General features: G+C 43.4%; 2 protein-coding genes across 4 annotated transcripts in view; one reads left to right on the top strand and one right to left on the bottom strand.

Moving 5' to 3' along the window:
• FBP2 (fructose-bisphosphatase 2) overlaps nucleotides 1–2688 on the top strand; it is a 39036-nt gene extending 36348 nt beyond the window's left edge. Inside the window, exon 8 of one of the 2 annotated variants that reach the window (XM_082401245.1) lies at nucleotides 2322–2688. In XM_082401245.1, the coding sequence (XP_082257371.1) occupies nucleotides 2322–2331 (10 nt within the window). In that variant the 3' untranslated portion in view covers nucleotides 2332–2688. The remainder of the gene's footprint in view (nucleotides 1–2321) is intronic. The other variant, XM_082401246.1, reaches the window with a different exon arrangement.
• A 7441-nt stretch (nucleotides 2689–10129) lies between these two features.
• On the bottom strand, nucleotides 10130–15063 carry CTSL (cathepsin L). Of its 2 annotated transcripts, none has more exons than XM_082401254.1 (8): nucleotides 14955–15059; nucleotides 14326–14462; nucleotides 13901–14023; nucleotides 13662–13808; nucleotides 12987–13211; nucleotides 12373–12535; nucleotides 11614–11731; nucleotides 10130–10802 (listed from the first exon to the last, which is right to left on the bottom strand). In XM_082401254.1, exons 2-8 carry the CDS (start codon nucleotides 14449–14451, stop codon nucleotides 10703–10705), a joined length of 1002 nt encoding a protein of 333 aa, XP_082257380.1. In that variant the 5' UTR covers nucleotides 14452–14462; nucleotides 14955–15059; the 3' UTR covers nucleotides 10130–10702. The 2 variants fall into 2 exon arrangements, with proteins under 2 accessions (XP_082257380.1, XP_082257381.1); XM_082401255.1 differs by lacking the exon at nucleotides 10130–10802 and adding an exon at nucleotides 10811–10983 and having other exon boundaries at nucleotides 14955–15063.
• Between the last annotated feature and the right edge of the window lie 454 nt (nucleotides 15064–15517).

A 15517-nucleotide genomic window follows, 5' to 3' on the forward strand; every position in this document is an offset into this window, starting at 1 on the left:
TGATTCTAACCAATGGGCTATTAATACTTCATTAGACATTTCATCAGAAACTTTCTTTATTGGAAAGATTCAAACTGAAGTCTTCACTTCTTAGGAATAAATTGATGTGGTGAGCACATGGTTTCAGGACTACACAGCCAGGAGGAGAAGGAGTTTTTGGAAACGAAGGTGGATGATAGCACCTTCAATCATGGTCTGTGTTGCTTTGATGAATGTGGTAGGTGCTCAGGGAAAGATCCATTCACTCACTACCCTTCTTCAAGCTGAGTCTCTTGGTCCCTGCACATCAAATCTAAGAACGGGAAACCAGGGGAGAGTATGGGACTCACATTCCATTCTCAGTGGCTACATATCAAAGATTTGAGGAAATTGGTGCAATGGTGCCTGGGTGACCAGTGCTTTCATAGGCAGGGTCTGGAAAGACCCTCAGAAAGGAGTTGGGCTCTCTGGCCGAAGTGATCTGAGAATCCCTTTCCTCTTGGTTTCTCATTCCCTCCTGATTGCCTTCCCAGTTTAGATGCTTTTGTCTATCATCTCAGGAGAAATCCAGTTGTTCTTTCCATTTTCCAGCAGCCCCCAAAGTACCCTCTGCAGGTCTGGCCCCACTTGGAGAAGGTGGGACCATTCACTGGTTTCTATTGTATTTTGGGCAGATGAGCTTCAGCAGCTTGGGGGGCAAACCCATTAACACATCAAAAGGAGAGAAGCATTTTAATAGATACTCTTTAAAAATAAGAAGAAAACATGGTGTTTCAAATCAGTGAGACATGAATGACTGGTGTTTGAATAATAAGCTAGTCATTTGGGGGAAAAAAAACACAACCCAAAACCTAGATCCCCAAACATGTTGCAGATGCATTTCAGAATTAAACATACAAAATAAAACTGTAAAGGTATGGCAAAAAGATAAAGAAGAATATATTTATGACCTTAAACGGGACCAAAAGACACAAAGCACAAGATATAAAGGAAAGACAGATGTGAATATATCAAAATAAAAACAATACACCACATAGTTAAAAGACAATTGATAGCTTAGGAGCTTCAAGATGGCGGAAGAGTAAGACGTGGAGATCACCTTCCTCCCCACAAATACATCAGAAATACATCTACATGTGGAACAGCTCCTATAGAACACCTACTGAATGCTGGCAGAAGATCTCAGACCTCCGAAAAGGCAAGAAACTCCCCACGTACCTGGGTAGGGCAAAAGAAAAAAGACAATTGATAGCTTAGGAGAAAATATTTGCAACCTATAACAAAAAATGAACATCAAGAATCATACATATTGAGAGGAAAAGGAAACTATCCTAGAGAAATAAATTAAGGATATAAAACTGCAATTTGCAGAAGAGAAAACACAAACAGTCAGTAAACATGTGAAAAGATGGTTAGACTCTCTGATGATCAGGGAAATGTAAGTAAAATAACATCACTTTTCACTTATCAGATTGGCAGGGTACAATGAAGACTGAAAACATCAAATGCGCTAACAATGCAGGGAAATGACCCCGTTCCCTCTGCTGGTGAGAGAGATGGTGGGGACAGCCTTCTGGGAAGGCAATTTGGCAGTTCTGTTTAAATGGACAGCCCCTCTGGCCCAGTAGTCCTACACTTTGGTAGGTATAAAACAGCCTATATTAGTCTTTTAAAAATTAAGTATTGCTTGTAATGGCAAAAAGATAAGAGCAATTTAAATGTCCACCTGTAGGGAGATAGTTGATTTGTTGTGCAGCAGTTTAAATAAGTTGGGACTTACAAACCCACTCCAGTCTTTTATGAATATGGAAATAAATACCTTAAATAGTTTTATACAGAGGCATTCTTAACATCGAAATAGACAAATGCAGAAAGAAAGAAATATATCAGCTAGCACCCTAAGGTCTTTTGTTTCTTTTTAACCTGATGAGAATTAACATGTTCTTTACTCTCTGGCTTCGCTTTCATGAAATGAAATCTAATCGCTTTTTTTTTTTTTTTTTTTAGTGAGGAAGAGAATACAAATGAGAAAGATATGGAGGGAAAGTAGGAAATGGTGGGTGGGTCTATAAGGTGGGTCTGTATATCAGGGTTTTCCAGAGAAACAGAGCTGATAGGGGACACACACACACCTATGTTATAGTCTTGAGGCAGAATTCCTGCTTCCCTGGGAAACCTCAGTTTTGCTCTTAAGACCTTCAGCTGACAGAAGAGGCTGAAGGGGTTCAGGACAGGCCATCTCAAAATGTACTGCTTTGGCATATTGATTTTTTTGAGCTGAAGGCACTTGAGAATCAGCAGATCCAGGAAGAGCTTTCTGATCTGCCCTTTCTACCTAAAAGCAGGTCATGAAATTTCCCACGAGAGATGTGCCCTCCCTGTACCAGGAGGAGAAATACGTGCTTGTCACCAGAGACTGGGAGTCAACACGGAAGTGGATCTGTGTGAACAAACCTGCTAAAATAACCCTCATCTTCCACTAGTTTTGCACCCCTCTGCCCCCATATACAGCTTCTAGTCACTTCCCCACAATTAATGCCCTTAGGCCAATCCCCTTTGTCTTGTCATTTTTTCACAGATTTATTATTTCTTTGCCTAAATGGTATAAAAGCTTTCAGCTCTGGTCACTTCCTTGGAACTTCATTCTCTTGTAAAAGTCCCCATGTATGTGTAAAATTTAATAAAATGTGTATGATTTTCTTCTGTTAATCTGGCTTATGTCAGTTTAATTCTTAGGCAGGCCAGACACCCTAAGAAGGTAGAGAAGAATTTTTCCTTCCCTACATGCCCACTCACATCATCGAGAGAAAACTTTAGTTAAAGTCAACTGATTGTAAATGTTAATCACTTCTACACGGTATCTTCACAGCAACCTCTAGACTAGTGTTTGACCAAAGAACTGGGCACCATAGCCTAGCCAAGTTGACACATAGAATTAACCATCACAATCTGAAGTACAAATGAGGAAAGATGACCAAGCTATAATCATAGGGGAAAAGGGCATTTTGCAAATAGATATGACGTGATGCCACTTTCATAAAATAAAATTTTAAAAAAACGACAAAACTACATGATCCAGTCCTTCACATTTCACTAGTGGCTATAACTTCTGTGAAGTCTGCCAAAACCTACTTCTGTAATTATCTGTGCCTCCTTCCCCAGGGTTCTCATTGCATCTGTCTCTTCACTGGCTTCCTTGCATCTCTTCCTCTCTCTCTCTCTCTCTCTCTCTCTCTCTCACACACACACACACACACACACACACACACACACACACACACACACACACGAACCAGGTACCATGCCTGGTGCTAGGGATTTAGCTGTGAAGTAGATAGACAAAATTCCTGCCCTCAAAGAGCTCAGGCCTGGTGGATGGGACACACGTGTAATTCTGGGGATAAAGTACTGTGTGTTTGCTTTGGAGTCATTTAGAGGAGCTGCCATTCCAGAAGTGAGGAGTCAGGCAAGGCTTCCCAGTGGAAATGACGTTTAAACTGAGGCCTGAAAGTGGGACTAGCTTGTCAGGAGAAGGTTAGGGGGGACGGAGAAGGCAAGTGAGAGGGATGAGCACTAGAGGTGAGGGGACAGATGGGCAAAGATTTTAAAATGGGTAGAGTATGGTTTATTGGGGGCACAACTGGTAATTCATTATGGCTGTGGGGGGTAGAGTGTGAGGAGGGTAGTGAGAGATGAGGCTGGAGGGGTAAGAAAGGCCCAACTCATGCAGGGTGTTTTGAGTTGGTTAAGGAGTATGGAGTTTGTCCTGAGGGCAATGGGGAGCCACTGATGAGTTTTAAGCAATGGAGGAACATAATCAATATGCATTTTAGTAAATATTACCTACAATATAGACAATGGAGTTGAAGTAGTCAAACTAGAGGCTTGGAGGCTTGTTAGGTCACCGTTAAGAAGGTTAATGTCATCATCTTGGCCAAAATTGATGGTGATAATGGCACTGATCAAAAGCCATGAGGATGGAGAGAAGTGTAGGTGTTTGAGAGCTATTCATGAGGGTTCATGTATCGGTGATTGATTACGTATGTCAGAGAAAGGAAGAGGGGAGGAATGAAGGATGGACGTGCCATCCACAGAGCCAAGGAGCACTTGGAGATGATGATTCCAGCTCTGTATGTTGGAGCCTGAAATGTCTGTGGGTTAGCTGAGTCAGGATGTCTCGTAGGCAGTTGGATACATGGGTTTGGAACTCAGGAGAGGGACAGGAAGTCGTCAGCATGGAGGTGGTACCTGAAGTAATTAGACTAGACGAGGTCATTTGGGAGGATCTGGAAGGAAAGCCTTACTTTAGGGACGGACCTAAGTTAGGATGAGAATAGAAGGTGAGGAAGTGGAGGATGGCAAGTTTAGACAAGCTGTTCAAGAGGTTCAGCTGTAAACAGGAGGAGGAACATAATGCAGTAACTGGAATAACCCAGGGTTAAGAGGGGTTTTGCTTGTTTTATGATGGACAAGACACACTTACATCTTTAAAGAAAAAAAAAGAAGGAACAAAAACAATGAAAAACAAAATTGCATGTGTGTTTGGGTAAAGACAAAGCAAAAGTACTGTTAATATCCCTGAATTAATAATTGTGGTTGTTCCTCTGAGGAAGGGGAATATTTAAGGGGATACATTTCCAAAACGGGCCTTTGCTTTATCTTCACTGCTTGACTCTTAAAACTCTGAGAATGTGTTCATATAATGTGGATACATCAATTATTCATTCGTCCAGATAGCAGATTTTGTTGTGCGCCTGCTTTGTGCCAGGTCCTGTCTTTAGTGCTGAGGATAGAGAGGTGAACAAAACAGAGCCCCTTGTCTCTGTATGGGTCTCTGTACAGACTAAGTGCTGATGTGTGGAAGAGACACAATAAACAAAACCAATAAATAAAATGTAATAGCATGTCAGATGGTGATAAATGCTATGGGAAAAATAAATCAGGGGAGGGGAGAACAGTACTACCAGGGGTTATTTTAATTTTAGTTCCTGGTAAAGACAGGCTTCACAAAGAGGATGACATTCCAGCCAAGACCAGGCAGAAGGGAGGAGCCTTGTACACACCTAAGGGAAAGCCTTATAGGGAAGGGGACAAAAAATACATAAAAGTACATTTAAACTAAAAAAAATTTCAAAACATTAAAAAAAATACTGTATGCATGTTTTTAAGCATCCTACTTCCAGAATCTCACTCACCATATCTCAGGAATGGCCTGATGCACATTTTTTTGTTGTTGTTGTTGTTTTTTAAATTTATTTTATTGAGGTATAGCTGATTTACAATGTTGTATTAATTTCTGCTGTACACCAAAGTAATTCAGTTATGCATATATATATATATATATATTCTTTTTCATATTCTTTTCCATTATGGTTTATTACAGGACACTGAATATAGTTCCCTGGGCTATACAGTAGGACCTTGTTTATCCATTTTATATATAATAGTTTGCATCTGCTAATCCCAAGATCTCAATCCATCCCTCCCCACCCCACACACACACCCTTGGCAACCACAAGTCTGTTCTCTATGTCTGAGTCTGTTTCTGTTTCATAGATAAGTTCACTTGTGTCATATTTTAGATTCCACGTATAAGTGATATCATTTGATATTTGTCTTCTTCTAACTTACTTCACTTAGTATGATAATTTCTAGGTCCATCCATATTGCTGCAAATGGCATTATTTCATTCTTTTTTATGCCTGGGTAGTATTCCATTTTATATGTGTACCACATCTTCTTTATCCATTCATCTGTTGATGGACATTTAGGTTGTTTCCATTTCTTGGCTACTGTAAATAGTGCCGCTACGAACCTTGGGGTGCATGTGTCTTTTAAAGTTATAGTTTTGTCCATATATATACCCAGGAGTGGGATTGCTGTATCATATGGTAACTCTATTTTTAGTTTTGAAGGAACCTCCATACTGTTCGCCATAGTGGCTGCACAAATTTACATTCCCACAAACAGTGTAGGAGGGTTCCTTTTTCTCCACACCCTCTCCAAGCATTTGTTATTTGTATTCCTTTTCATTATGGACATTCTGACTGGTGTGAGGTGGTATCTCATTGTAGTTTTGATTGGCTGGTGCACATTTGATAGCTGGGAAAATGAGTAGGAAGAAGATAAGTGCAGGTTCCCACCAGGTGAATTGTTAACTCCACCTTAGACCATGTTCTCTGGCCTGTTCCTTAACAAAAGAGCTTCTCAAGGGGTTTTTTGTTTGGAAATGCAGCTCATTCCCAGGAAGCTATCTTCTTCTTGGAAGTTAGACTGACACCTGCGACAATATGACAGTCATGTGACAAAAGGCTCCCAAGACATCCAGGGACAGTGAGGATGGTGGGCCAGCAAGTGCAGACCAGGACTACCTCCTACCAAAGGAAAACAAAAGTTGCCACAGGAGACAGCCTACACTCAGGAGACAGAGCACAAAACCCTGGAAGAGCACTTGTTATCAGAGATCAGGACTTAAGTGTCAAAAAACACCACAGTATTCCCCAGCAAGAGTTAGGCCATTTTGTGTCACCACTACTTTTTGAGTGGCATATATAATATTAAGTTTTCTTGCATCAACTCCCATGTTTCCTTCATATCTGATGGTCTTTCCTCCCTCACGGAGAAAAACAGGAAACATTTGGTGTCATCAAGTGAAAGAGGTGCCAGAGAGTAAAGAAGATATTAATTTTCACCAAGTTAAATACAAAGAGAAGGAAGCAAAGCTTGTTTTCAGTGCATTTTAATGTGTGAGAATGTGTTGCTATGAGGTATTGACTGTTCCTGGTTTGCAGCACTGACCAGTGCTTGATTTAGATGAGAGAGGATACGTGAGGAAGGGAAAAGATACCCAAACTTCTTGTGTCTTTTCTTCTGCTTGCAAATCTTTAAATCCAAACTTCTCCCGTCTTAGCCAACCATCTCCTTGTGGACTGTAGCATTTGAAGCATGTGAGGAAAGGCCAAGAACCATTGTGAGTTGAGAGATTTCTTACTTATCCCTCCCTTATGTTCAGCAAGTCTGACTTGTCTTTGGTGGTGGTTTTTTTTTTTAATTTATTTTTGGCTGCATTGGGTCTTCGTTGCTGCGCGCGGGCTTTCTCTAGTTGCGGCGAGCGGGGGCTACTCTTCGTTGCGGTGCGTGGGCTTCTCACTGCGATGGCTTCTCTTTTGGAGCACGGGCTCTAGGCGCACGGGCTTCAGTAGTTGTGGCTCGCGGGCTCTAGAGCACAGGCTCAGTAGTTGTGGTACATGGGCTTAGTTGTTCCGCAGCATATGGGATCTTCCTGGACCAGGGCTCAAACCCGTGTCTCCTGCATTGGCAGGTGGATTCTTAACCACTGCACCACCAGGGAAGTCCCATCTTTGGTGGTCTGGTCAAGACCTGCTCTGCTCGCCGCACTTGTGTCCTCTGGGTTGCTAAGGAGAGCATGAGGCTAGCTGTGCAGGACAAGTGCAGTAGTTTCCTGGGGCTGACACGACATATACCACAAACTCATTGGCTTAAAGTCACAGGAATTTATTCTCTCATGCCTGGAGGCCAGAATTCCAAACCAAAGTGTCTGCAGGGCTATATCCCCTCCGAGGGCTCTAGGGAGGAATCCTTTGTTGCCTCTTCCAGCTTCTGATAGTAAGTTCATGTTTCAGACAAGTTTTTTGTGTCGACTGAAAAAAAAAAAAAAGCACAACCTAAAAGTTGAGAATTATGCTTTATTTGTCAGACATCCTGAGTACTTAAGCTGGGGAGACAGCCTCTCAGATAGCTCTGAGGGACTGTTCTGAACAGGTAAGGGAGGAGCCAGGATATATATAGGAGTCTTTGCAAACAAACAGACAAATAAAACCAGGTAGTCAGAACATCAAAAGATTACTGTTAATTAAAGAAAACCAGACATCTCAAGTTGAGGAATTTAGTGCTTTTCTATGAGTAGGAAGATGCCAGAGTCTGGACTTATTGAAACTACTCCTTTGATATGCATCTTAACTATCTAGGGCCGGTATCCTGTTTTTCTCCATCCTGAATCCCCTCAGGGTGCACAGTTGGGGGCAGTTGCAGTGGCAGAGGGCTTGATGGCTGCAACATCCTTGGCTTACTGACATGGCAGGCGACATTCACACACATTTGTAAAAATCAAAATTTGTTTTCAGCTTTATTTGATTCATGTCGACTGGCTTATTTTAAAAAGCTTTTACGATGGATGCTGTTTGGAACTTTTCACAGTTTAATTAAATGTCTTTAAAAGTTACAGAACCTTCTAACATGTGTTTAATCATTTAGGTATTGTTTAGTTTGGAACTTTTCACAAGTTTAAATAAATATAAATGTCTTTGAAAGTTGCAGAAGACACTAATATCTGTTTAATCTTATGACATCTGAGAGGTCTTCACATTTTCATTCATATCAGCACTTAGGCATTTTCTTAGAGTCTTGGGCTGTACTTCCAAGATTATGTGGACAGAAGTATGAGCTAGCCTGTCACGGTGAAGCAAGGTGACAGTCACTAAGGAGTCCTTTCTAGTGGACTTTCAGAGACTGAAGGTGGCAGACTGCATTTTCCAAAGATGGCCACAACCACGTCTTCCATCCCACATGCTTTTCTGCTAAGTGACCTTGCCTCTCCCCACCAGGAGGTAGACTGTCAGCCCCCTCCCCTGTAACCTGGACGTCCCTGGTGACATGCTCTGAATACAATGCGGCAGCAGAGGTTTCACTGGGGACTAAGACCAGGTTATAAGAAGCCTTGCAGTTCCTCACTGGGCATTCTGGCTTACGTTCTCTTGGGATGTTCCTCTCAGAACCAGCCTTCGTGCCATGGGAGCCCAAGCCATGGAGAGGCCCAGTAGGTACTCTGGTGGGCAGCCAGGGCTGAATGCCCAGCCCACAGCAGCATCTAGGACAGCCATGTGAGTGAGCCTGCTTGGATGTCGGCCCAGTCAAAACTGCTAATGATTCTGGCACACGTGAAAGACTTCCAAAGGAAAACATGTAGTTAAGCCCAGTCAGGAAATTGGAAAGATGGTTTTTTCAAGCTGCTATGTTTCCTGGTAGTTTGTTTTCCAGTAATAGATAACCAGAATAGTCTTTTCACTGCATGCCCCATTGGTTCCCGTGTCCTAAAAACCTGTGTGTGGGCCCAGCCTCATCTCCCACGCCTCAACCTTCCCACTTTCTCTAAACGTTGTTTCTCTTTTCTAAGGGGTTCTGACCCGGGAAGTCTCTGCTCTGATACCCACCCTTTTATCCTGTGTTACTGCCCGGCTCCTCTGGGTCCATGTCCGGTTTCTCTTCCTTCTGGTGTTTCAACCACCTCCTCTAACAGCACCATCTCCTTCTCAGGGTTGGGAATGTCTCTTCCACAGGGTGATGACTGGGACGCCATGGGTGCTACATCAATTCCAGTTGTCTCAGTGTGGTCCCAACCAGTAGAAGGGACTCAGATTGGGAGCCTCCCGAATCTTCCTGTGGCTACACTTGATCATGCTATCCCAAAACCCACAGAATTTTACTCCAAATGACACAACATCTGTCATTTTAGGTCAGAAAGTTCGAAATGTAAGCGCCTGCGAGGGAAGGCCACATTGAGGGTCCAGAATGGCACACAGTCCAGTGCAGATGGACTTGACCAGAGGCTGCTGGAGGTCTTGTGGGCTGAGACCCCAGTTCTCCCCCACCTCATGTCTTCAGAAGGAATGACAGGGTCTAATAACTAAATGCTTCCACCTACTCTTTATTTCCTTGAGTAGGAAGGAACATGAGAATTTTAAACCCAAAGACAGCAAATGAAACTATGTGCTTCCTTAGCCTGTGGAATGTAGGGAGTTTTTCTTTTTTAAAACAAATTCAGGAATTAGGCAGCTAGGTGTAAATTAGGCTTCAGAATATCTCTTTCGATGCTTTCACCTATTGCCCACCTCTGAGGCCACAAGACTATTTCTGAAGCCCAGCCTCAAATGTGGGAGCTTATCCCTCATCGCATATGGACACAAAGACAAACATTCTTGGCAATCCATTGTGTCTGGTCCTTCCTCAGTTGCAAAGTAGCCACATAGTCTTCGCTAGAAGTTGGGGAAGATGCACCAGAAATTGGCTGTGTGACGTTCATCCTGTAACTCTGCTGGGTTGTCACCATCGTGGGTCAAATGATCATGATCTCTAAGGCCCTTTTCTTGATTGGAAATCGCATGTATGTGTGTTCACTTTTCTAAAATGTGAATTTTTTCCTTATTAAAATAATTTACCTTTGTCCTTTAGACTGTTTGCCAAATTTTGTTCTATTCAAGGGTTGGGTCAGACACAGTCAATAGGCAGCTGACATATTCAGAACGATAAGAACCAGAAGGCCACGCAGTCATTCTAACAGACCACTGGCACACTCAGTTATGTCTTCAGGGCCCAATTACCTTTCTTACTCTACAAAAACTTAATGTATTAAAAACAGAAAGATGTACCATCTCTACTCTGAAATTGTTTTATTTTAAAGGTAAAACTTTATACATCCTTTTAAAACATGAAAATTAAAAATTCTTGAGGCAAGTCGATCATACAAACCTATTTACAACAGTATTAAAAGAGTGGTAACATTTCACCAGCATAAAATATCACAGAATTCAAATCACAACTTGGATCTTCAATGATTCAAGTGTTTCATCCCACACAACAAGGTCTGGTTAGTTTTAAGAGAAAATTCTTCCTCTGGATATTCTGTTCTCAATCCTGCCTTTGAGATTTAGACAGTAGGATAACTGGCCATGGTGGCGATTCCACAGTTGTTGTTCCGGTCTTTGGCCATCTTTATGTAGCCATCCATGCCCCAATCTTCACCCCAGCTAAAAGAAGAGAGGGTTTTCCATTTTATACAAAGTATCAAACACATTTATCTTTATTAATACTTAAACAGTGCCCCAGAGTCCAGGACAGATTCAGAAAGAAGCAAGAAAGGCAGTTGTTCTTGTTCCTGGTTGAGTTCTAAATGTGTAAATAACTTCAATCTCCAAACCTCTCACGGAACTGCAAAATTAGAGACAGAAAAAGGAAACTCTTGGGGCCAGATGTGTTTCAGATTTAAGAAAATTTTCAGATTTAGAAATGCAATGGTGCTGGGACTTCCCTGGTGGCGCAGTGGTTAAGAATCCGCCTGCCAATGCAGGGGACACGGGTTTGATCCCTGGTCTGGGAAGATCCCACATGCCGTGGAGCAACTAAGCCCATGCGCCACAACTACTGAGCCTGCATGCCACAACTACCGGAGCCCGCGCGCCTAGAGCCTGTGCTCTGCAACAAGAGAAGCCACCGCAAGGAGAAGCCCGCGCATGCAACAAAGAGTAGCCCCAACTCGATGCAACTAGAGAAAGCCCGCGCAGCAACAAAGACCCAAGCAGCCCCCCCCAAAAAAAATTAATTAATTAAATTAAAAAAAAAAAAAAGAAATGCAATGGTGTCAAAGCTACATCGATACCCTAGGCAAGCTTGAGAGAGTACCTTAATGTTATAATCAAACATTAATATGTCTGTGTTCACCCTAAGTGGCATAAAGACTTCGGAAGTGTGCTTAAGGGTTTGAGAACCTGTATCCAAATACTGATTCCAAAAGGGACTCCCATTTCAATCTCAAATATAAGTATTTTGGGCACTTTATACCTGTTCTTGACAAGCCAGTATTTATTGTTATCTGAGTCTGCTCCTTCAAACCCATAGCCAACCACCAGAACACCATGATCCAGTTCTTCGCTGCTGCAGTATGGATCATAATAAATGCCTGGGAAAATAAAATTCAATGTTGGGGTGAAGACCTCCAAATGACACATGACAGTAACCCAGCCTATCAACTAGGATAAGGGAGACACCTCAAAATTCAGCTAAAGGACATAAATCTAGATAGGATTTAAAAACAAGATCTATTATTTTAATCTAGGCTAGGGATCTAGGTTCTCATCTAACACTAGCAGAAATACTGGAACAATCTCTTTTGTAAACAATGCGTGAAGAGGCATAAAAGACCACTCCCTAAAACCTTATCATTTTACTTTCAGAATGTGAGTCTAGGGAAACAGCACACAACACAAAATTACTTCAGGCAAGAGGTTCTTTCCAGTTTTAATTACAGTAGTAAAATTCTTTGGAAAATTTCAAAGGTCTAACAACTGGAAAAAAGTAAATTAAGCTATACGAATCAAATTAAGTAGCCATTTAAATATATCTGTGAAGTGCTTAAAATCATGGGGATTCAAGTAATGTCAAATAGACACATCAGGCACAAATACTACATGAACAACTATGTTAAATCTACACACCCCCAAATTATACACTGAATTCTACACACCAAAGAGTCAATCTTGCTGTATGTCATGGTGGTTTTCCAATTTTTCTGCCTAAACTTCCATACAGACAGATGCTTACCTGCTTTATAGAACTGGAAGGTTGGATGGCTTGCATCTATAGCAACAGAGATGGGGCCCACAGTTGCCACTGCCTTCATAAGGGCCCTCTCTTGCTTAGGAATGTCCACGAAACCAGTGTCGTTGGCAGCAGAACTCTGTGGTCTGTAGTGGCAGGATTCATCCTTTTTCAAAGGTAATGGGGAAGAGACTTGATTAATACCATCCCCCTCCTGGGGTACATGAGTTCAAGATAGTCTGCAGCTTAATGATTTCCAAGTCAAGTTTGTTATAAAGCACCCCAGGAGATGAAATGATATTGGTTGTTTTGAAATGGAAAAAGTAGCTGGTGTCTATTCAGTGAGACACGCTCAGTCTACCTGTCCATAAGAAACTTCTAATCTGGAGAAATTTATACTTACATAGAATGGTATGTATATTTCCACATGACACAGAAATATTAACAGCTTTATGGTAACTACCTAAACAGAGAACTGTGCAAGGCTAACATATTTTAATGCTAGTTCTGACAGTCTGCAGATATAGAGTCTACAATCTAAAATGTGAATTCTAAATTGGTATCTGTTTTCCCCCAAAGTGTTCAACTTTGATAACAAGATAAGGAGCTCCTTTTACCCTTCCAAAATATGGATAGGATTCCTCTGAGTCCAGGCCTCCATTGTCCTTAACATACTGGAAGGCATTATCCATTAGGCCACCACTGCAACCCTCATTGCCTTGAGGCCGAGAGCAGTCCACCAGGTTCTGCTCACTCAGTGAGACAAGTTTGCCAGTTTTCCGGAACATCTGTCCTTCAAGGGCACCAGTGGCACTAAAAGCCCAACAAGAACCACACGTACCCTGAAAACAAAATTTAAAAGCTCTTAGTCTACAAAACAAATAGCAAGACTTTGACAACAGCCCACATATCTGAAAATGCTTTTAAAAACTAGTGAATTGCATCCAAACTCTAGTCATTCAGAGCAGGCCATGGGGCGTTTCCAAAAGGAAACCCCTTCTCCAGGCATTTTAGGGCTCTTGTGTCCACCTTCAGTGCTTCAGAAGGAAAAGTCTTCAAGAGCTGGCAAACAACTCTTCATCACAGCAAATGCATCTCTCATTCCAAGAAACTTATCAACACAATTCTTTTTCTCTCAAGGAAATTTGAAACCAAATAAAATGTTTTAAATTCTTGAAAAAAAAACAAAAAAAACGAGTGAATTGCATGTTGTTCCACAGCCTGCCATTGCAAGGATGGCAACTCCTATTTGGCTTTACTCTTGGAGAGAGATCTGCTGAATACTGTCATACCTGATTCTTCACAGGAGTTACATAGCCTTTCTCTCTCCAATCCATGGATGAGGGAATCGAAGCAAAGACAGGTACTGGGAACACCTTCCCCTTCTTGTGCTTCTGGTTTCGAAGACCATTCATCACCTGCCTGAATTCTTCACTGGTCTTCAAGGAAAAGGAAACAATGTTGAAAAGCAAAAGGTTATTTTCCTAAAGTACTAAGGAGGGGAGGCACAAAAAGTTCATGCCACACTCACCATGTCACCGAAGGCATTCATTGCCATGGTGAAGCCATGTTTCCCTTGGCTGTATTCCTGATTGTGCAGGTCAATCATTTTCATATTCTTCTCCCACACTGTTCTCCTCCATCCTTCTTCATTCTACAGGCAAACAGGTAACCTATACTCTTTATTTCTATTTAAAACCAACCCACCTTCACCAAGTGGATTTGCAGACAGAGAGGAAGAGAAACCACGGCCAGAGATGGCTTTATACTCTTGGAAACTGTTTCCCAGCGCCCACACAACAGGGTCGTATGCCCGTACTGTACTCAGTAATGGGTGCCATGAAGTTACTGCCCTGGTAAGAGCCAGCCTCAAGAGGCTACTATCTGCTATAAACTCCCAACAGCATGGACCATTCTCTGCGGGGTTTCAGATGGACAGTTTCAGATGTTACCAACCAAGCCATATAGTTTCCTGTGTGTTGCCTTCCACAATTTCCATTGTGCATTTAAACTGAGATCAAGTTTTGGAGCCGCTAAGGCTATTCCCAAGCAAAAGGCAGTCAGGAGGAGTGAAGGATTCATGTTTCAAAAGCCTAGGAAGGGAAAAGAAATGAGTATCTGATTAAACCAATCTTACTAAAAGGCCATCCTACTTTTTTCTGAGACGTTATACCCACTGTGGTGGAGTAAAAACATTTATCTTCCCAAGTATTTACACAAGGACTGCAGGGGAAGGCTAAGGACGTGGATAGAGAAAAACAGCTCAGAGACCTCAGTTTCCGCGCCGGAGAGGCTCAGGGTCTTCTGGGACTCAGAGCAGCGGCTAGGGCGAAGCTCCCTCCCGCGTTGCAGACGGGGCCAGGCCAGGGGCGTGCCGCCCCGCCCCCCGCCCCCGGCGAACGCCCGCCGCTCGCAGAGGATGTTGACGCGGCGCAGGGAACAGAGGGCACTGCAGCCCGGCGTGCGGGGCTCAGGCTGCCCTGTGTGACCGGCGCCTCCTGGGACCTCTCCCAACCCCAAGTCTGGCAGTCCCGCTGGTTCCCGGGGTGACCCCGCCGCGCCAGGCCCCATCCCGCGGTGCTCACCTGCGGCGGGCGCAGTTACGCCAGCAACTATGGATCCGGGGGCGTCGGAGGTTGGGCTGTGGGCGCATGTCCTCCCATTTAAGGCTCCGGGATTCCGCTCGGCCGGCCCCGCCCCCGCTAGCCCGCGCCGCGATTGGCTGAGCTGCATGTGGGCGGAGCCCCTGTGCTGGGATTCCCGGCGCCTCACGAGGCTGGTCCCAACTTGGCCAGGTGCCAGCCTCAGTGGACCCGACGGCGGCGAGCTGGGCAGCGCTGAGAAGGGCGGCCAGCGCCTCCTTGGGGACCCGGATCAACTAATTACCTCGATTGCGCTCGGCCGGTGGTTCACGAAAAGAAGCTTATAGGGAGCACCAAGTGGATTATCAGCGCAACCCTGTGCCTCCTTTAGTCCTAGAGTTTTTGGTGAAAGTCTGCGGGAGGGCTGTCTAGTCTAAGGGTTTCTGCTTATTCCACAGCAAAGGTGGGGCGGGCTGGAGGAATGCGGAGCCCTCAGGGCCTTACCTCCCGGGCTGAGGGTGGTACCAGCTGGGTTTGAGAAGAATCGGAGCGGAAAGGCAGTTCCT

This window comes from Balaenoptera borealis (assembly GCF_965194805.1).
Source record: "Balaenoptera borealis genome assembly, chromosome: 8".
Lineage (NCBI taxonomy): Eukaryota > Metazoa > Chordata > Mammalia > Artiodactyla > Balaenopteridae > Balaenoptera > Balaenoptera borealis.

Coding starts and splice junctions, on each gene's coding strand:
- CTSL (XM_082401254.1), bottom strand. CDS start 14,451: ATGAATCCTTCACTCCTCCTGACTGCCTTTTGCTTGGGAATAGCCTTA. Junction 14,024..14,325: donor ACAGGAAACTATATGGCTTG/GTTGGTAACATC, acceptor GTTTGCCTGTAG/AATGAAGAAGGATGGAGGAG. Junction 11,732..12,372: donor CTTCCAGTTCTATAAAGCAG/GTAAGCATCTGT, acceptor TTATTTTCCCAG/GCATTTATTATGATCCATAC.